The sequence below is a fragment of the Helicoverpa armigera genome, chromosome 23 (genome assembly GCF_030705265.1).
Source record: "Helicoverpa armigera isolate CAAS_96S chromosome 23, ASM3070526v1, whole genome shotgun sequence".
Lineage (NCBI taxonomy): Eukaryota > Metazoa > Arthropoda > Insecta > Lepidoptera > Noctuidae > Helicoverpa > Helicoverpa armigera.
Genome location: NC_087142.1, coordinates 5775048 through 5797048, shown reverse-complemented (window position 1 = coordinate 5797048; position 22001 = coordinate 5775048). Strand labels below are relative to the sequence as shown.

Here is a 22001-nt window from a genome sequence, read left to right as displayed (position 1 = left end):
AGGAAGAGGCAAAGATTTTGTACCAACAAGACCAAAAATCAAGATATTAGTTTCCACGGAGATACCTCAAAAGATTCCTGTCATATTTATCTATGCAAACATGCAATATTGACCATTAAGACAGCTTCGATACCAAAGTCTATTAACATATTACGATAGCCTTTTTCCTTCCTGTTTCAATATCTCTACTTCATATGAACGGAAAAGATCCATTTAAGTAATGGATGCCTAAAGGGCTACAGTATTTTCAATCAAACGCTCTTAGGTCCGTATATTCCTACGCATTCCGATCGTACAATAGTCAGCAATCGACTCGTATTAGCTTGAAGACCTGCCAATCATATTGAAATCGGTGTCCGACGAAATCGGTCGTCGTGTGTCGGGTCCACTCGCCCCGAGCGCCGCCGCCGTGACGGTGGCGAAGCGCTGAACTAAACAGAATTATGGCTCATTAGCCGGGGAAACTTAGCCATTTCGCATAACCACCGGCCAAACTACACACTATTTTTAAATGACCACACATCGAAAGCGGGGAACGTGAATTGTTTTCTAAGAATACGTGTTTTCTTTGAAAACGGATGGTTAAAATGTCTCTTTACTTTCAGGGGAAAATATTGTGGTAGTTAACGTGGTGTTGCCATTAGAGCATTACTCTTCATTAAGTTATTATTATGGCTATGTTTCGCACATTTCTATCATTTGCGGAATTGCGGCCAGGCATAAGGCCTACTCATAAATTGCTAAATATCGTTTAACTTGATCTGGTTACATTTAATATTAGCGCTATCAAAAAAGACATCATTAACATTCATTAATTAGAGCAAAACTTTCTAAAATCATAGCAAAGGACAATGATAAGAAAGTTCACCAAGATTAATTCTCTAAAGCCAAAGTAGCAAACAAACAGGTAGCAGCTTTAGTTATAATTAAACAAACTTTCTAATTGTGTAATCTCGATTTGTAATAATGAATGGCGAACGAAAGGGAGGCCTTGCTAATCAAGCCTTGTTCAATAGTAAACATCCACAATCGGCCAATTAACGCCCTGTAGATAAGACTCGTATTCATTAAAATGTATAAGTACATTCTATGATACTGTTTTGGAACAAGAGTATTAAAGTTCAAGTATAAAAGATAGTCACTCTCGAGATAGTCGTCAGAGATCCAAATTGACAAATGACACTTAAAAATTCTAGACCACAAAGTCTTATAATACGCATTGATTGCATTTTAGTTTATGGCATCAGAATTATAAACAACTTTTGAGAAAGGTACTTTAACTATAATTTATTTTATTCAAAGGATTACGTCTTTAAACCGAAAGAAGAATGTTTTCAAATCATAAACTAATTTAACACTACACACAAGTCTTTAAACACCATTTGAAATACGACAAAAAATTCCAACAGTTCCGTTTTGATCCCTTTATAATATACACTAAGCTCAAAAGTCCATTCTTTTGGAAAGCTTTAATACCCCGTCAATACCTTTAACAAATTTAGAAACAATTTGTAAGCCATAAAGTTCCTTAATTTGATGGTTGCACATCAATTTGTTCCCTTCGTTGACCGAAATAGACAAAAGGCGAGGACGCGCACTAATTGACACTATCTCTGTTTTTATAACCATTGTATCGAACCCTTCAATTAACAGATACTGCTAGGGCCGCAAATAACAAACAATCAAAAGAACATTCCAAGGAGGAAACGGCTTTTTTACGTTTATTGATGTGTGTTTTGGGTAAGAAAATTAAAAGGATATTTTTGTAGACTTTCACTATTTTTCCATTCATTCAGACATTCCGAACAGTCAGAACACAGATTATTTTAAACATCTAAATCTTAACAACTTTTTCAATAGGGTTATCCACAGTGGCGGCCCTAGGGGTGTGCGAACTGTGCCCTCGCACAGGGCCTCGCGCTTGGGGGGGCCTCGCGCTACAACCCACAACTGGCTCTCGATCCTGTCACGGATTTTTTAGGGTTCCGTAGCCAAAATGGCAAAAACGGAACCCTTATAGTTTCGTCATGTCCGTCTGTCCGTCTGTCCGTCTGTCCGTCTGTCACAGCCGATTTACTCGGAAACTATAAGTACTACAGTGATGAAATTTGATGGGAATATGTGTTGTATGAACCGCTACAAAAATATGACACTAAATAGTAAAAAAAAGAATTGGGGGTGGGGCCCCCCATACATGTAACTGAGGGATGAAATTTTTTTTTTCGATGTACATACCCGTGTGGGGTATCAATGGAAAGGTCTTTTAAAATGATATAAAGTTTTCTAAAAAACATTTTTCTTAAAGTGAACGGTTTTTGAGATATCAGCTCTCAAAGTCGTAAAAAGTATGTCCCCCCCCCTCTATTTTTATAACTACGGGGTATAAAATTCTAAAAAAAATAGAGGTGATGCATGCTAATTAACTCTTTCAACGATTTTTGGTTTGATCAAAGTATCTCTTATAGTTTTTGAGATAGGTTGATTTAACTGTAATTTTGGTTAAGTTATTGTGCTTACACTGAAAACGATGGCTGAACCTTATAAGATAGATCAAAAAATATACTGCTACGGAACCCTTTGTGCGCGAGCCCGACTCGCACTTGGCCGGTTTTTTTATTTTTGCTTAATTCCGAGTTTAATTTGAGAGTCCTTAAACAAACAATTAAAAAAATTCGCGCTCGCTACGCTCGCGGCTGTTCACTTGACAGTACCTTTCCTTCTAAATTGATTAGAGTACTTGTACATATGTCCCAAAACTCAAAAATGTTCGCGCTCGCTGCGCTCGCGACTTCCCCTTGCACTGTTGTTTATTATGCAAGTTTAGGTGCTTTGGTGTCCCAAACCTCTAAATTATTTGCGCTCGCTACGCTCGCGGGAGCTTTATTTTCCGCTTGTTTTATTTTTTTCATCCTTTTTTAGCCGAACATAGAAGGTAGCGCCGCTTTAAGTCCTTTTATTTACAAGAAAATAACTCATAGTTTCCGTATGAATGTGATTGCATGGTCATGATTGCACCCGGGCGCTACATGAGCTAGAGACGGCCCTGAATCTGTTATATGAAGAGCTGAATATTATCTCGGTGCTGAAATATATGTTATAAAATAATTTAACTGAAATTTATCCCACTACCGAAATAGTCTTGAGAATTCGAATAATAATATCGAAAAAACAGTTTTTCGAGGCTTAAAATAATGAAAAATATGATGATGATAAAAACATGTTTAAGGAATTCGATGACACAAGATCGACTTTCAGCCCTTGCTATTTTTTCGATGGAAAATGACGTTGCTCATTCATTCGATTATTCTGCTTTAATCAAAGATTTTAGTCTTAAGAAAAGTCGCAAGCATCAGATCATTTTAATATTTGTTAATTTTGTGATTCTTTAAATATAAAGTATAGTAAAAATAAAATTTTAACTTTAACTTGACCATTTCTCCTCAAACATGACGTTTAGCTAAATCAAAACACCAGCTTACTCTCGCAACACATACTTTTCACGTACGTAGGACAAAGGGCCTCGCATAGACCTGCCGCACATAGCCTCGCAATGGCTAGGGCCGCCGCTGGTTATCCACATCAGTTGCATTGGATTAAGTTATGGTGGCTAAAGAAAAAACGTATCAATGAAAGATATGCTTGTTTAATTCATAATCTTACGCCTCATAAATAATACAAGATCATAACACTTTCAACGAGCGTTTCATTGCCTAACATGTCAATATCGGTGCAAGAAAACATGTTGCTATGTCCCAGAAATTGCACTCAAGTATTGACCGCTAACTGTCAAACGTTTGTGCGGGCGACGCCATATTAGTCAGAGTGTCAGTCGACCACCTGGGCAGTTACTAAAACACTATTTTCTAATTTATGTGAGTGCGGTCGATCCCCTCATCCTTATATACTATGACACTCTGACATTATCTGACAAAATCGCTGAGACCGGACTTGCACCGAGCGAAGCAGTTTATTACCGGAGTATATTTTGTTTAATGGGCTATTACTCTCTATTAGTTATTGTCGCGGCCTATTTATTAAAACAAGACATTTTACTGCCTTGTGCTGTTTCAAGCTACATTTTAGACTAACAAGTACTCGCATAACGACGTACAGATGACGAAATAAATCATCTTCAAAGACATAAAAGTCCTGAAGAAGAATGAAAGTTGGAACTGTAAAATAACATAAGCTTTCAGCTCATATGTCGTAATCGGTTAGTGGCCTCACAGCAGGGGGATCCATGGCTCCGACTCTAAGCTCATTAGTCATTGTTGTCCTATAGATACAATGCTTTGACTCCTACTTACTATAGGTTCCATTTAAATCTATAAACTGTATCCTTGTAATGTGACTCATACCCCACATAAATGGCTACGTATCGTATGTATAGCATCGGACTTCAGTAAACACGATAATTACGGACAATGCATAATACAGATACACCCACATTAACGAAATGCGCAACAACCTGGAAATGCAGATTTCCATTATGGAGGGAACAGAAAAACCTTGCAGACCAACTATAATCCGCACCTGTCAGAGAATCAATACGAATCAATTTTGAAAAGAATGCGATGGTCTGCTATAAGAAGATTGCGGGTGACCGCAGGCGCAGACGGCATCGCGAGTAGCGGAGCATGTAATGGCGGCGGCTTCCGCGAGGGTGTGCCGCCATTGTTCCGAGTCGAGTCGTGCGTGACTGTCCTGCCCCCGCGCAGCAACCAGAAACCAGAAGCTTCCGATCATGCAGTTTGTTAGCAAACCACTTCCACCCATCCTTGCAATCGAACCAACAAATGGGAACCCATTTTTGGTTGGACTAGAAATGTCAAGATTATCTAGCCAAGAAACAGGGCTGGAATAAATTGAAGCTGCTTTTGTGACATGAGCAAAGATTATGTAGTTGTACGTAAGGAAATCCTATTAGTCACTAAGACGGGAGCGTATCCCGCGCGGCATTTGTAAACGTTTTAGATTATCTTGATGTAACTACTGTAGCCTCGTTCTGATGCTTTAAGGATAAACTGGTATCTGACGAGCTTAGCTCTCAAAAGTTAATGATTATCCAAAGTAGTCAACAATTATAAGACCATTGAATAAATTAAATCCGACAACTAGAAGACCCATAACAAACAGCAGGTGTAAACAGACTCATATTTAGCTGAAACACAATATGCAGTAATAACATAGGGCCGTCATCGGCTCACTGCAGCGCGTAGGCCGGGCCTGCAGGGCTTCGCCCCTATCCTGTTACCGCAGTCCTGGCGCACCGGACCTAATCCTGTTATAATTGATCGAAGTAATAGCGTGGAATATTGACTCTTTACGCCAACGAAGCGGACGGAATACCAAGTTGATTTAAACGAAATTTATATGGGAGGTTTGTTTATTTAAGCTGTGTATTAAACGCTTTTAGGACTAATCAAATAACATCTTAGTAATATTCGAAACGCGAAAGTTTGTATGTAAAGGTCTACGTATGTATTGGTCGTACGGGAAGCGGGTGAAACCGCTGACTACATAAACTTATAAGTTCGTTTAATCTTCACAACAACAATGGAACCTCAAATAGAGGATATTACACAGGAAACATGACCTGAACACGGCGAATTAGAAAGGGCCGCAAAAATTAACGCCATACCAAAATGAAAGGACACAATTCTATTGTGTTAGGGTGTTCCTTCTACCAATTGCGAATGAGCGAGGCGAATTGTCAAAGACAACAGAACAATTGTCACAGTTATGTGGCAACTCTAATGACACACTGGAGACACCTGGCTGGTGCCTGATATGGCATCCAGCGAGCGAACAATGCACTTGGTATGGCGCACAAATTAATATCACTAGTCTAAGAGCCCTTTGACAACTTCATATTTCGAAGCATTTTACAAAACTTGATATACAAATAGGTGGGGTTTGCATTTTTAAGTATAAAGGGCATTAACGTATTAGTTTTAGTTGAGGACGGTTCTACTGTTGTGTAAAAAGTAAAAGTTGCCGAAGTATTCGGCTAGAACGGTTATTTCGGTTAGAACCTTCGACTTATTTAATCATATACGCAGCAAATAATACCTAATCCAAAAAAGAAACTATCCGTAAACAAAGTTAGTCCTTATCGTCATTTGCTCGTACCTATTGCGCATAAGTCAATGCTCTAGAATTAAGCTCCGAAGACTCCACGACTAAGTTCACACCAAACAGCAAATCACAAGGTCATGAAAAGCCAAACAACGTGTTTCTAGGTTGAAGTGAACAATAATATTGCACAATAACGCCTAATTTAGACAAATAAACCACTAAAACATAAACAAGCCAGTCGTTCACCCTAATTGGAAGTCTCAAGGCGAAGCTCGACGCCCACGGGACAGAATATATCTGGAACTGCCTACACCTTCAATTAGATCGCGGCTCTGTACTTGTATAGGTTTCCCTCTTACTTTAATATTATACGTAATTATTGTAATTTTTAAATTATGTAATTATTGTATTTTTAAATAAAACATATTTTAGGTTTTGCCAATTTAGGATGACTAGTTTTGTAGGATCTTTAACAGGCATGATTTTTTATCCCTAACTAAATATGTCCTAGGATGGTCCTAGGATTTCATTAGAGATAAGCTGTGCCCATGTACAATTTTTTCCTATTATTTATTATTGTTTGTGTTCTATGTGTACAAAAGTGTTAAAAAAAATAAAAAAATAAAATGGTCCCTAGATTCCCATTGTTGGTTGATTCAGTTTTTAGGAATGTTTTAGTAACAACACAAATTGGCATTTATCGTTATTATTACCAATTTAGGTAAGTTTACGCACAACAGTGATTACGAGATCAAAAATGGCTTGTATAATTCTAGATTCTTCTGTTTCAGATCTTACTTTTCAAAGTTAGTCAACAAGGATCCTTTATACGAAAATAGGACCTACCACAAAGAATTGTAGGTACATATAACACAAACGATACTAGAATTTTCATAGGAAACTGGCGTGGAACATCTAACGAGATCAACAACATAGTTTATGTAGATACTCCTAAACTAGCAGATGCATTGTACGGGGAAATACTAAAAGGGTTCTAAAACGGATTTTATGACGAGCCTCTGAGAAGCTCGTACAAAGCGCATAAAAGCGAAATTACATAATAATAACGTTCAGGAGTTCGCGTACAATAGCCTGGTGAGCCGCTGCTTTGATCCAGGATTAATATTACATATTATTTCTTAAGGAAAGCTGCATAAACTATCTTAGTAGCTACATTTTCCGCAAACAGAGCACCACATAACGTTGGACTGAGGCATATTAGCAAGGTCCTTTTTCTCCTTGCCCCGGTCAAATTTTTGGCTTTCAATAGCCACCATTCTAGTCATTCCTGAGATGTATTTTCAAGACGACCCCTGTCCTTTTTTCGCATGCACGCGGTAGGCTGCTTAGCCCTTAGGTCGGTCAGTGGGTCGTCTTAGGGGCGGAGTCCCCTCACGATCCTCGTGACCTCAAGATCATGATGCATTTCGAAAGAGCAGATCAGTCATCTACCGTTTTTGTAAGGAGATTTAAAAAATGAAGGTACTTACTTACTTCGTGATAGAACTTCTAGAATCTTCAGGCAGGCCAACGAAAATCAACGTGGAGGACATTGGGACACTACACAAAACAAATAAATTTAGTTTACGTGAAAATTTTGTTGAAACTAAACAAAAAATTAATAACTACAAAAAATACAAAAAAACACTACAGCATAATTAAACAAATTTGTGACGTATGTCAAATTTAATATTAAAATATGAGTTTATGGAATATCGTGCCAGTGCTAGCGAGTTTGTATGACAGACTGTCGTTTAGCATTTAGGTTTTATGACAAAGTATACGTGGGAGAAGATTGTAGGTGGAAATCGACCTCGACTGTTGCATGATATTCAACTACCTATAATAACTAGTCTCCTTTATTAGACGAATGATCTCAGGACGGACTTGATTAACATTTATCGTCTCTTAATATCAAAAACTGCCCAATTGTTAACGAAATCTTTCAAGGTATCCTTAGGCAAAGTCTTTTGACGTCACAATATCATAGTCTGTTCTTTTTAGTATTGACCCTCAGCAAAGCACAGGCTGCCTGCTGAATTAGCGTTATTTACTTTTACTAAGTTGGTTGGGCGATAAAAATTTTCAAACCAGAATTCCTACATACGTGCGTATACTTTTATATAACATAGGTTCAAGCTGTTTTCCCGGGATTCGTACCGTGGGAATTACTGCCCGGATAAAATATAGCTAAAGCTATCGTTGAATTTTTCAAATCGGTCCATCTGTTTCGAAGCTTATAGGGTACAAACAAACAATTGAATGTTTCCTCTTTATTATATGTATAAATATAAATTACTTAACTTAAACTTGAAAAGTAACATTGTTATAGACTTTACCTGAAATCGAAGCCGCACTTTTTCCTCTTTGAGTTATATAAACCACTACTACCTAAATGTTTATTTTTCAAGTATTTTGGCCTAATAATTGGTAAAGAACCTCTTCAAATACCTATGCCCCGTGCACCCCGTGCGGGTAATTTAGAACTTTTTTTGAGATCACCAACCCGCATTTAGCAAGTGTCGGGGTTCACGCTTAATCCTTCTCTGTGTGAGAAGAGGCCTGTGCCCAGCAGTGAGACAATTAAAATGCTGATGATGATGAGTTTTCATGCCTAACACACAAACCACAAAGTTTAACTTAGTGTTATGCATGTGTACCCCATGTCCATAGCCATATGCACAGCGCACGTGTAGCGTAGCGCCATCTGTTGCTTTCAAACGAAATTACTTATAACAAACTTAAGTAAGAAAGATAGGGTGTTAGCGGTGAGCAATCAGTAAATAAAATTAAAATTGGTGCCGCCTTTGATCGTAAGATATAATACTGCTTAAGCAGGTATGTAATATGTATGATAATTAATGCAGAATAATATAATTATGCTTAACTCTAAATAAAGTTCCAATTGGATTTGAACAATTATTATATAGAAAATAGCTCAGGATTACGATGTCGTGCTTTAACGACGATTAGGATTAATATTGGACATTGTGCAATGATTTTTCTTGTAAAATTGAACAGAACTATTGAAGGTTTAGATAGGGGCCACCTAAGAAAGTTGAGAAATTGAATTTTTGAGCATATTTTAGTACGGTATTTAATATGTCTTGTGTTATATTGTTTCAGAGAATGTAGATCATTTTTTAATTTGCTATATTTTTATAATAGGGAAACCATTTCACGAAGTATTAAATTTAATAAAATAAAAAATCGTTTTAATATCAAAAATACTTGCCAACCTAAAAAATGGTACAACAAAAACATGAGTTGAGCGAGTCGCTTGGTTTCCGAACGAAAAATGATGCTTGACCATGCTTGACGGGACGGCTGTTGAATGCAGCGAACTTGTTATTCGCTTTCAAAGTGATTTATTCATTTCTCTTGTTTTATCACTATGAAAACTGTGTTAATTCTGTAACCATGTTGAATCAAACATCCACTGAAGCATTGCTCTCAGCGACTTACGTCGAAAATTACTTAGATTGTGTTGAAAATCTTCCGAATGACCTGCAAAGACATTTATCGCGTATGCGAGAGCTTGACGTAACATACAGAGGTAATTTTCCAATTTCTGCATGTCCTTTATGCTATAATTGCTCTTACTAAGTATTAACAGTAGTATATGTTATTAATAATTGATACAACAGCTTGTAATTATATTGTTGACGTTCGCCTTTCAACCTCATTACGTATGCATACCTATGTATATGTTACGAGTCGTGAGTACAAGTGGACCAAAATAACACCAAAACCACTAGCCTGTTGTTACTTCTAAAGATGGTTATAATAAGATTTTGTTTCCTGTACACGTGAGTTGTTGCTTGGGTCTTGTTTTAATGCAGAAAAAGTTGACTTATGAAGGTAACCTAGCTAATAATTTGTTTCTGTGAATTGAATTGGGATTTTTTGTTAATAGAATGTCTTCGTGAAGCTGAGAAGCATCTGGCAGTATGCATAGGAGCCAACACAGAGGAGCGTCGCCGCAGCAGGGCAGCTCAGCGGCTGCAGACAGTGCTGGTGGCTGCTCAGGAGATTGGTGATGAGAAACTACAAGTTGTTCAGATACTGCAAGACCTCATCGACAACAAGCAACGCTCACTGGATGCAGATCACAAGAAATTAAGTGAGTATTCTTAACTATCTCTGCTGATTTTATAACCTTTAAGCTATCTTTAATGCTATATTTCAATTGATTAATAATTTAATGATCAAAATATGTGTGCCTTCATAGTTTTCCACAAGCAAATCTGTCAAAACTCTATTTTGTTAATGGGTGAAAAGATGGCCATGAAATGTCATCCATTACAATGATAAAGTATAAACCACAAGCACAATTTTATAAAATAATATGCAAAAACATAAATATGTATAACAAGGCACATAAGATTAAAACTAAGTTTTAAACTTCCATTTACCACAACAAATATATGTTTGGTTTGTTACAACAATTACAACAACTAGAATTATGTAAATTATTAATCAGTTTGGCTTTGAGCCAAAAGTTATTTGTCACCTGTCCAACATAAGCGGTTTACTCACAATACTCTTTTACAGTATCTTGTCTGGAGGTGAAGACAAATGGTACAGTGAAGGAAGAGCCAGCTCCCGTTCCGGAGACTCTTCGGAACACAGAGAAGGAAGTTCCACCACCAGCACCGGCACCACAGCATGCGCCACCACCACCACCGCCTGAACGCACCACTGAGAAAGAGAAAGAAAAAGTGGACAGAGACAAGTCAGGCGGTAAGTCTACACAACCTACTTGTATAATAGTTACTAACTTCAGATTACGATAACTGATTCAACCATTCTTTTTTGGGTAGAGATTAAACTTTGACATAATTTATATGTAGCAAATGTCAAAACTCAGTCTCAAATTGAAAACGAAGGATGAATTGGTTATTAAAATCTTACTTGCCACTAACTTATTTACACTATACAACATTCACACATTTGCTTTTATGCACCAAACTTTTTAGTTAAACCTACTCACCTTTTTGGTCAATCCAGAATTGTTGTGAAAATACATGTTTGTATCACAGGTGAGCGATGGTCGAAACGCGCGCGCCGGTCACGAACAACGGCGGGTGCGGCTACTGATGGAGCTGACTCAAGCGAGCGGGACAGTGAGCGGCATGCTCACAATACTACCCACAAGAAAGGTACAGGCATTGCAAACTTACCTTGCATATTAGTAAAAGGATAAACTTGCATATTTTGATATCATCACTACACTATACTGTACATGTTTCTTTGTTCATGAAAATTTTGGTAATAAGTTTTTTTCCCCCACAGGTATAGGCAAAAAGAAAAAGCGCAAAGCACGCCAGGCCGCACAACGTTCAGAAACTCCGCCTGAAGAGACAGACGCTATTGACCCCGACGAGCCACGCTACTGTCTCTGTGATCAGATATCATTCGGAGAGATGATCCTCTGTGACAACGACCTCTGTCCTATAGAGTGGTTCCACTTCTCCTGCGTCTCACTCACAACCAAGCCTAAAGGCAAATGGTTCTGTCCCAAGTGCCGCGGTGACCGACCAAACGTCATGAAACCTAAAGGACAATTCTTAAAAGAACTAGAACGGTATAACAGGGAGAAAGAAGAGAAAGCATAGTCTTTAATAGAAGTGTAGGTTTAAGGTTCATGTGGATTTGAAATTAGTGAATACAACTGCAATAATATGATGGTGCTTGTGGTAGATATCAATTGTGATAAGGTATTGTAACTAGAGCCCTTCCATACTTGAGAATACAGCAGCTTCTGCTGAAAACAATCTAAATTATCTTATATCCTGGCTCAAAAACAAGTCCCAAATCTGATTTAAATGAAACTAAGGTATTCACTTGTTTCTAGTCCATGTAAAGGCACACAGTTTGCCTTGAACACTTTCAAGTATTGAAATGTGATTTAAATTTTATGAATATTCAGTTGTTTCTACTGTGACGTGTGGTTGTAACAGAAAGTTACGAAATTATTGTTTGAAAGTATGATTAGTTGAATCTCCACAACAGCACAGGATAGAAGTCATCGAATCTATGTTGTTAAATTGACTCCGCGATTTGACAAAATGTTGTAAATATATTAGTTATGCTATGGTCAAACACGGAACTTTAAGTACAGTACGTAGTAACGCATTACGGCATCTATTCAATAGAGAAGAACATTCTTTATAATAGGTTGTTGCGAACAGATTTAATTTCTTACATTAATTAAGTTATATTGAATATAAGGATTAATAAATAATGAACATTTGTTTTATTCCAAATCTATTCGCTACCTAAACGCCTTCCCAGATTGACACATGAACTCATGACCCATCTTATTGCATACTTAGTTATATTTATCATAATATTTACTCAATAAACATTACATTATCGCAAGATAATACAACTCCGAAAATTCCCATGGTCATTTAGATTAAATTGGGCACGTGCACGTAATTTCGATAAGATATCTGTGCTTTCCCACCTAGCCTATGATAAACATTTGGCGATACTCAAACCAATTTGCAACTAAGCGTATGTTACATAATGAATTATCATATTATGCTCTGATAACTTCATATAAGTGAGAATAATACACAATAATGCAGTATACAATATGTCCTTTATTTCTTATAATAATATGAATTATACACAAATCATCTAATTATAATTAGTTACCATGCAGGAAACAAAACATACTATACTCTTGAAATAAGTCTCATAAACTTCTAAATATGTAGTCCGTATATACTACATCTATTACGCTATAATATTAATAATTTGATTTGTCATAAATGCCATTATTATATTTAATTAAAATGCTTCTAAAATCAAGGTTAATATTTGTTTATAAAATATTGCAATGGCTTAAACTTTCGACTAGATTTATTATTATAATTAAGTATGTCTATATTGCAAACTAATCGTAGTGTAAATACTTTTAACAGGATATTTAACAGTAATCATAGATCGCAGAGATTCTAATATATTGAAGTACCACACTTATAAATAAATAGTTTAAAAGAGTTTCAAATGGTAAATTAAAACGTCATTTTCACTTCATGGCGCAGTTATCATACTTAAGAACATACGTTCCGTACATTTACTAAATTACCCCGATACGGCACATCCATTCATTGTTCACATTTCAAAGATATAATAAACTTCTCTTCAACCAGAACACAATAATAGATGGGATAAAATTAAGAAACTAGATACTGAAATGGATAACTGAATGCAAATAAATTCCACTGTGCTGTTAGTTTCAAAACATAAAAATACTCACACAAAAACAAACACAACACACAAATATAAGATCTACAGTATGAATGCACTTGTTCCATCTAATTCCAATATCAATCAATATCGCAAAAACGTTAACTATACGGCAAGACAAAATAATACTTTCAGTGTAACATAAAAATATCGAGCCGATACTTTTAAGTACACAAAAAATCCAATACACACTTAAAACAATTTGTGACAAATAATAATTATAAATATGACACTAATTTGAACACAAATACTAATAAATTAACCGCTACCGTAATATAGAAGTACCACAATAATATCGTGCACTATATGGGAGCACTGGGGCTTAGGTTTCTAACTCAAACATTTGAAATATAGATAAGAGATTCAGTTGAGATAAATGTAAAGCTATAAGCGTAAACCACGCAATTGAAGAAATATTCCACAGTATGTTAAGAAGTTAAAATACATAAAAATCATAAATGCGTGAAGAAAAGTAGCTGGACCAAAAACTATTTAGATAAAACACCTACATACTTTAGAGTTGCGTGCCAATTTGATTTAGAAACCTAGCCAAAGTTATATCTAGTTTGATCTAAAGAATTTCTTCGCTACTTAAATTAGGCCGTCGCGTATAAATAGGGGGAACTTGTAATGGCCGTGTATGAATGTTTGCTTGTACGTTACACCCAGACGCCGTGTGGGTTCTTGTTGGTGGGCGCGGCGTTCTCCAGCTGTCGCGGGGACCCGATGATCCGGCGAGCGCTACCCGCTTTGCATAAACCTGAGAAAATGACACAAACTATAAGTCAACGGCATAGTCAGTCATATTTATACTTTTATACTAAACTGTATTAAGCAAATCTACCATCCATTCATACTATTGATAGTCGATCAATAGTTCTAGTAACACCATAGCTGTAAAATGGAATGGTTGTTTTACAGCATGGAAACTCTTGAATTTAATGTTAAACAGGATCTCAGTGCTAATACCTGATATTAAAGGGGTTAATGGGTTATATCTGTATCTGTACTAATATTACAATGCTGAAAGGTTTGTTTGTTTCGGGTCTCGGGTCTCCTTGAACGTATCTTGAGTTCTATTAGTTCCATTTGGAAAATTCTTTTAGTTACTATTTATCCGAGAGCGGGAAGTACATATTTGCTACAGGACACGGGTGGAGCCGCAAGCTGAAGCTAGTTAAATTCATAAAGCCTTACAAAATACCCAGCACCTAAATCTAACATCAACAGAACATACTTACCATCCAGTGGATGTCGCAGCTCGTCGACGCTGCCGGTCAGGCTCTGCAGGTTGGCTTCCTTCATCTCCTGCACCAGCCGCTCCACCTGACGCTTCTTCTCCATTATGGCGCTTTCTAGGACTCCAACCTGCGGATGAAATAGAAAGATGTAACTTAGACTCCACTAGACTCCACTAGACGGGCTACATTTTTGTGCAATATGTATAGCAACCATATTTTTTTGATATGGCCGTGCATCGAAGAGCACGTAAATGTCGGTCCTGCGCCTGATCTCTTTCCGGTCGTGTCGGAATGCCGTCCCATCGGGCGCAGAGAGTGAAGGAATATGTCCTGCGCGGCTGGCTGATCTCCTTAAATGGGAACAGCCGCCATTACCATTATGGCCTAGGATGTTTTTTTAGCATCGCAGCCACAAATTGCACTAAAACGTAGTCTGTCTAGATCCGCCGTTAAAAGAATATTTGTTATGTGCATATACAATAAATAAGACATTTTGTATATATCTGGAGTAAATAAGATATTTTGTATATATTTAAGTGAGATATTTAAGTAAGATATTTCGCAACCATAACGCTATAAAATACAAAATACCTCTCTCTTGAGATTCTCGGCGGTGAGATTGTTGATCTCAGTGGCGTGCTTGGCTTGCTGTATTTGGCTCTGCAAACTCTCCATTTCAGCGAGCATTGATCGTTCCAATGCTTGCCTAGTAGACAAAGAATAATTTTTTAACACATCATTTTCTCTTAAATGTTTAAAAACTATAAGGTCTAGTGCACACAAGCAGTACCTTTGTACTATTTCTATGCTATGTATATTTCTTTTATATGTTCACTGTGTACATAAATTGTTAAATAAATAAATAAATAATTGTTATATTGTTTTCGATTCTCGGGTCAGATACAAAATATTGCCATAAAAATATGTCTTTATATTTAAATACTGTGGACAGTAAATTAATTAATTTATTACGTAGGTAGATGTATTGTTGGTGTACATCATTACCTAAACTTTGAAGCAAGCTTTGCGTAACAAAGCAATATTTCAATAAATTAATTTAAAGCATCAAAAAACATTAGCCTAAAAAACAGTACTTAAAAGTACACAAAGAAAACCAAGGTCACGCGAATCCCATTCGGGCGATGTTGATTTAACAAAACAACAATCTAATTTGTATTCTCACAAAGGTACAAATTATTGTACATTTTAATTGTTACCGTAATAATACACATTTGAGATGCGAACAAAATTCTTAACATCTTGTAAGAGATAAAAAATGTTCACAGAATCTATTCTACAAATCCCTACTAATATTATAAATGCGAAAGTAACTCTGTCTGTCTGTTACGCTTTCACGTCTAAACCACTGAACCGATTTTAATAAAATTTGGTACAGAGATAGAGTTGACCTTGAGAAAGAACATAGGGTAGTTTTTATCCCGGACTTTTGAAGAATTCTCTTGGAAACGCTATATAACCGAAATCTACGCGGGCAAAGCCGCGGGCGGAAGCTAGTCTACAAATAAACTTAACATTGTGCCACAAATGATGAATATGCAAAGCAATTATAACGTAAATAATTGCTAATCTAATGCTATGCTTTTATAAAAAGAGAAATCTAATTACAGATTACATTTTGATGCAATGTTAAGCAACTATTAACATAATTATGATGATGACTCAATACTGTAACACTTTTGTATGGTTGTGTCAATAGACTGGGTTTTCATGACTGGTATTGTTAGACAAATTAACAATGCCAATATGTATTAAATATTTATTTAAACACAGATAACTTGTAAATATTATAATGTAGAGGAAAATATAAAATAAATATTAAACATAAGATAAAGCTGAATAATTTGCCTTTTTAATGCGCTGGTCCCAGGAATTACTGGATCGATTCGAAAAAAAAATCCAGTGTTAGATAGCCGATTTATCGTGGAAGGTTATAGGCTACTTTGTATACGAGTGCGCCGAATAGTTCTCACTGGACACAGGTAAACCTCCTTAGGCTGACTTTAGCAAATTATTATATGCAGTTATTATCCAATAAAACCTCACCTATTTTCCTGCTGACGACTATTAATAAGTCTCTGCTCATTGTGTATCTCCTCCATCAGTTTTCTGATCTTGTTCTTACATTGTAACAGTTCCGTTTCACAATTAGCTAGTTTCGAACGCACCAGAACTATTTCAGACTTTATTGTCTTCTCATTTTGTTTCACTATTTCACTTTCTTCTTCCACGTAGTTTAATGCTTGCACCTGAAAAAAAGAAGTAAAATATATTTTATTAACCCCCGACGCAAAAACGACGGGGTGTTATAAGTTTGACGTGTCTGTGTGTGTGTGTGTGTGTGTGTGTGTGTGTGTATGTGGCCTCGTAGCTCCCAAACGGATGATCCGATTGTAATGCGGTTTTTTTTGTTTAAAAGGTATGTCAGTCTGGAGTGTTCTTAGCTATGTTTGGTGGAAATCGGTTCAGGTCTTCAAGGTCATCAGCTCGTTTGCTAGATGTCATAGGAATGTTACACGCTCAGTTTACTTGCAAGTATATGTGGGATCTGAAATTTGAAACACTAATGTCTTTTGGAACCACTGAGCTGGTCTGCTGTTAGGGCACGAAGATAGGAGACGTAACCCTGGACTGCCTTTTAGTAAACCCATCGAGTTTGGGCTCGTTGAATTTGTCTTGACGAGTTCTCTTCATGTTTCTGATTGACGAGAACCTAATGCTGCAAATGGGATGTGGCGGATGAAACCCTGGAATGCCGGAATGAAACGGATAAACCGATTTATATTTTTGCTGAAAATCTAGAATGTCCAACGGTTAATCTTTATTGTTTCTCAATCTGTGCAATTCTCCCAGAGCCAGTTTGTCATGAGGATTGTTAAACAGCTTCCTTTGGCCGAGATCGCATATAGCGACCCCATCTTAAGATAAAATAAATTAAATAAAAGAAGGAAAAATTAAGGAGCTCCTTTAAAAAGCATGAAATAAAATTAAATTATAAATTTAAAAAAACCCCCGACCCAAAAAAAGTATGCAATAATTATGACAAAAGATTAAAAACGCTTAACCCTATAAAAAGCAAAAAATAACTTTTAACACTACGTAAACTAAATTTTGACGTGTCGGGGGACCGCTTTTTACCTTCATAAATACTTACATAAATCAAATGATACCTACCTAATTACAACATTCGTTTTAAAAAAAACACGTATCTAAAGTAATGAATTAGAGCGGTCCCCCGACACGTCAAAATTTAGTTTACGTAGTGTTAAAAGTTATTTTTTGCTTTTTATAGGGTTAAGCGTTTTTAATCTTTTGTCATAATTATTGCATACTTTTTTTGGGTCGGGGGTTTTTTTAAATTTATAATTTAATTTTATAAAAAAATAACAATTGGAATAAGAAATCACAGAAATATTAAAAATGTGAAAGTATATAGGCAAAAACAACAGTATAGATTTTGATGAAACTTTTTCAGTGATTAACTCACGTAATAATTCATCGTTGAGAACGCTAATAAATCAATAAACTAGAAATAAAATACGTGTGCACATTGATGTACTAGGTATAAAAGTAAATAAAGAAACCGTGTGACTTTCAAGTCGTGATATATACCCATATATAACACAATGGTTTTGTTCGAGCACAATAATGAGGCAGATATGCGATTGTTTTACGGTAAATAATTACCGTATCGCGTGAGATGTTTCTAATTACCTGTTCAGTACCGATCCGCAGCTGATTGTCGGCCGAACTGATTTGTTGCTGCAATAATTCCACTTGACGCTCCTGCTCCCGACCCTTGTTTTCCCAGAAACCGATTTCAGCATCATACTGTAAATGTTTATGAAATTCGTTGAATTATCCATGAATGATACAGAGAAGAATGTATGTACCTATGTATTATCTTTTATGCTGCGTTGCCGCATTTAGTGTATACGCATATGCCGCAGTCAATATCGGAAAACCACGTTATTTAATTATGTCATTTCGTTAAAAAAGAAATTACGTACACATCGGAAATATCTTTAAAACACATATTACGGTAGTATAAACCTAGTTCGTAATAAATTATGAAAAATCAAATGCTTATGTTAATCCTTGTTAATATATTATTAATAATCTATATAATAATTAATATATATTAACAAGGATTATTATTAACATAATATTGTTAATAATTGAAAGCATTTGTAAATAAGTTGTTGGTGTGCCTAAATAAATAAATAAATAACTAAATCCTCCTAATATTACACAATATGTGAGTTTGTGAGAATGTATGGATGTATGTTATTCTTTTATACAAAAACGCCAGGACCGATTAGGTTAAAATTTGGTATGCACACACCACCGGAAGCTAGTAAGAACATAATTTCAGTCTCACCTTTATAAGATCGACTTGCTGACTGGACAGTTTCTCTCTCTGATAGTTGACCAGCGACACTAGTTCTCTGTACTGGCTGTTATAACTGACTGCCTCAGGACTCCGGTTGTCTTGGGGCTCTTCCGGCAGGTTCACGGGTGACATGTGTTGTGGCCGGTTGGAACGCATGCGGTTCGGAGACTTTCTCACTGCTTGTGATGGTGGTGGCGGAGAACGGTATGGCGGTGGTGGTTCTCTGTGATATAATTAAAAAATAATTTTAAAGTTAAGAAAATTTGTAAGGACATACTATCTTTATGATAGTTGTTAAACAACAAATATTATTCCTTAAGTTCTACTATTGGAATAAATGACTTCATACAATTTTTTACACAAATTACCCAGAATAAATAACACAATATTATGATTTCAATGAAAAAACCTACTTTGTACAGCACAAACAGCCCACATAAATTCATTACTCATTAACAGTAATATGATAGTCAAATTATGAAACATTTTACATGCCATAGAGGCAATAAAAAATTGTGACATATTAATTAGTGTTAGAAGTACACATTTTTATGATATGCAAACTAAAAACGAAATTAATAACTTGTTTGACCTTCCCTGTAATTTAGGTATTAAACTACCTGAATATTCTAAGTCTTGTTGAATAGTTTTTATGAATCATAGGACATTTCGGTCAAGGATCAACTAAATGTCAGTATATTATGAGTCATAAATTACACAAAATAACTGGTATCATAATTCTTAGAAGTAAGATTAGTACTGTTAACTAACTGTATGTAGTATGAAGATGTTTCCCAGAATATGTAAGATGTAGAAATTAAATTAATTTCATTCTGATATTTAATGAATTGTACTTTGAAGCAACTGTAATTTACAGAAATGTAATAGTGAAAACATATTTTGTTTGTACCTTTGTAGAGCCTTAGGGACACTGAAAATACAGGACTAATTTGAAAAATCCTTTCACCATTGGGAACCTAGACTATCCCTGAGTAACTAAGCCTTCATTTCATCTAGGTATGGGCAATAGTTCTGCCCAGGATGTGGGTGAAACCACAGGAAAAGAGCTAGTGTTAAATATTTAGTCAAGAAAACTACAAAGAAGGTTCATACCTATAAGGTGGGACATCTTTCAGCACGGGGCTGTCAGACTCAGGTGTTTTGGCTTGCTGCACACCCTTGACTACTCCGACGGGGTTGCCAGGCGATGTGTTGTTTACATTGTTATTGCTATATGTAGGAGTTGTGTTCATTCTATTTGGAGAGTTCTGGGTATCCAGAATGTTAGGATTTGATGTGTTATGGCCACTGAAAGAAAATTTAAGAGTTTTTATTGGTAGTGATAATTATGGAAGTACTTAATACATATTATATATACTTTTATAATGATAGGTTAATATCAGTGTCAGATTTTGTAGAAAATTCTATGAAAACTCACCCATTTCCTATAGGTGATCTAGAACTGTTGGTTGCTTGAGGTTTCTGGTTATTACCAGAGTCTGACCGCCTCAGTATGAACTGTATATCATTTGAATATTCACCCCATTTCATTAGAATCTAAAAATACATTAAAAGTATTAAAAACTTACATAAAAATAAGAGCTAGCTTTTAAAATAGATGAAAAATATCCTTTTTTTACAACAGAACTCCAGCAGTAGCTAGTTTCTATTGCAGTAATTATCTAAAGTATGTAATAGATGACAATAACCATTGTTGTTTTGTTATTACTAATAACATCATTCATCCACAACAAACAATAACAAAATTATATAAAATAGGCCTCCTGAGAATTTGCAAATCATTGTGTTATTAATAGATAATGATGAATATAATGAATACCTTGAGTGGATACTCTTGGGGAGCTAGTAGCCGCTCATTATTTCGCCATCTCTCTATCAGTGTGAATCTTCCCACTTTCCCAGTAGCATGGGCTAACGCGAAAACTACATCCTGCGTAAAAAAAATATTATGATATCAGCAAACATCGAAAGTTACTAAAAGTGAAATTGATTTCACATATCTTTCAAATCGTGTCAGTAGCATAATGATGGGAATAGAAACTCTAGCGCACTGACCTGGCAGGTTGTGGTCTCTGTAACCCCGCAAACAATCCTTTGTATTCCCTCGACCCAGACCTTCAGCTCCATTAATTTCACACTGTTCACAACACACTTATAAACCACATATTCACTCAAGATGTCATTTTAATACTTATTCAGCTTACACGAGACTTTTTCCTCACACAATATAAGGCAAAACGCAACACAAACATACCAAAAATACAATAAAGAAAATAAAGCTCTCCAAGTGGGTTATGAGAAATTTTCGTTTAGAAACACGTCGCTGACATAAGCATGACAGCTTTGTGATTTCATTGCTTTTTTTTCCACCATAGACTTCTGCCAAGCCATTTATGGTTTCTTCCGAGACCAAAGTCTATTCTTCTTCTTCTTCTTAGCGTTTATCCTGCCTTGTGACGGGGTCCGCTTTCCGTATCTTCTTCCTCCACTTAGCTTTATCCAGGACATCTTCCTCTTCGAGTTCGCAGATTTTCATGTCTTTCTCTACGACACTCACACGCAGTTTTGGCCTGCCTTTGCCCGGCTATATCGAGATTGAGTGCCGCATTGCCGATGCGATGTACTCAGGTGGTGTCCTTTTTACACGTCCGCACCATCGCAACCGTTTCTCTTGCATTTACAAAGTCTATCTATTTGTTTATTCTGAGGCCAATCCTTTATTCATCATCCGGAAGTCGTTCGTGGTCCCACCACCAATGGACCAAAATGACCAAAATTGCCTTTCGGAGAACTCCGGAACAGTCAGTACTCCGTAGCTACTTAAAATAAGCATCATGAGATGTTATTTATTATGACTCTACTTCCTTACTTCGGAAGTTCAACTGAAAATAATCCTCGTCTACGACAATAAAATATGAAACTTTGTGACACATCTTGGTTGGTGTAGTTTTCATTAAATACAGATTAGGTAAAACTTTCATTCTATT

The 22001-nt window shown here is 36.2% G+C and overlaps 3 protein-coding genes across 11 annotated transcripts in view; 1 reads left to right on the top strand and 2 right to left on the bottom strand.

Annotated features, from left to right (window-relative positions):
* The window catches only part of LOC110377255 (microtubule-associated protein Jupiter), a 121311-nt gene extending 113476 nt beyond the window's left edge, over positions 1-7835 (bottom strand). For 2 of the 9 annotated variants that reach the window (XM_021336062.3, XM_021336064.3), the window contains exon 1: positions 7573-7835. In XM_021336062.3, the coding sequence (XP_021191737.1) occupies positions 7573-7631 (59 nt within the window). In that variant the 5' untranslated portion in view covers positions 7632-7835. The remainder of the gene's footprint in view (positions 1-7572) is intronic. The other 7 variants (XM_064040726.1, XM_049837789.2, XM_021336067.3 and 4 more) reach the window with 5 other exon arrangements.
* A 1555-nt stretch (positions 7836-9390) lies between these two features.
* LOC110377274 (inhibitor of growth protein 2) lies at positions 9391-11803 on the top strand. The gene is made up of 5 exons (XM_021336097.3): positions 9391-9634; positions 9995-10201; positions 10633-10821; positions 11121-11240; positions 11374-11803. The coding sequence occupies exons 1-5, from the start codon at positions 9499-9501 to the stop codon at positions 11694-11696; spliced, it is 975 nt and encodes a 324-aa protein (XP_021191772.2). The 5' UTR covers positions 9391-9498; the 3' UTR covers positions 11697-11803.
* An 866-nt stretch (positions 11804-12669) lies between these two features.
* Rassf8 (Ras association domain family member 8) lies at positions 12670-21365 on the bottom strand. The gene is made up of 10 exons (XM_021336089.3): positions 21070-21365; positions 20834-20944; positions 20432-20550; positions 20107-20301; positions 18982-19216; positions 18315-18431; positions 16647-16849; positions 15174-15288; positions 14583-14709; positions 12670-14101 (listed from the first exon to the last, which is right to left on the bottom strand). Exons 1-10 carry the CDS (start codon positions 21139-21141, stop codon positions 14001-14003), a joined length of 1395 nt encoding a protein of 464 aa, XP_021191764.3. The 5' UTR covers positions 21142-21365; the 3' UTR covers positions 12670-14000.
* Between the last annotated feature and the right edge of the window lie 636 nt (positions 21366-22001).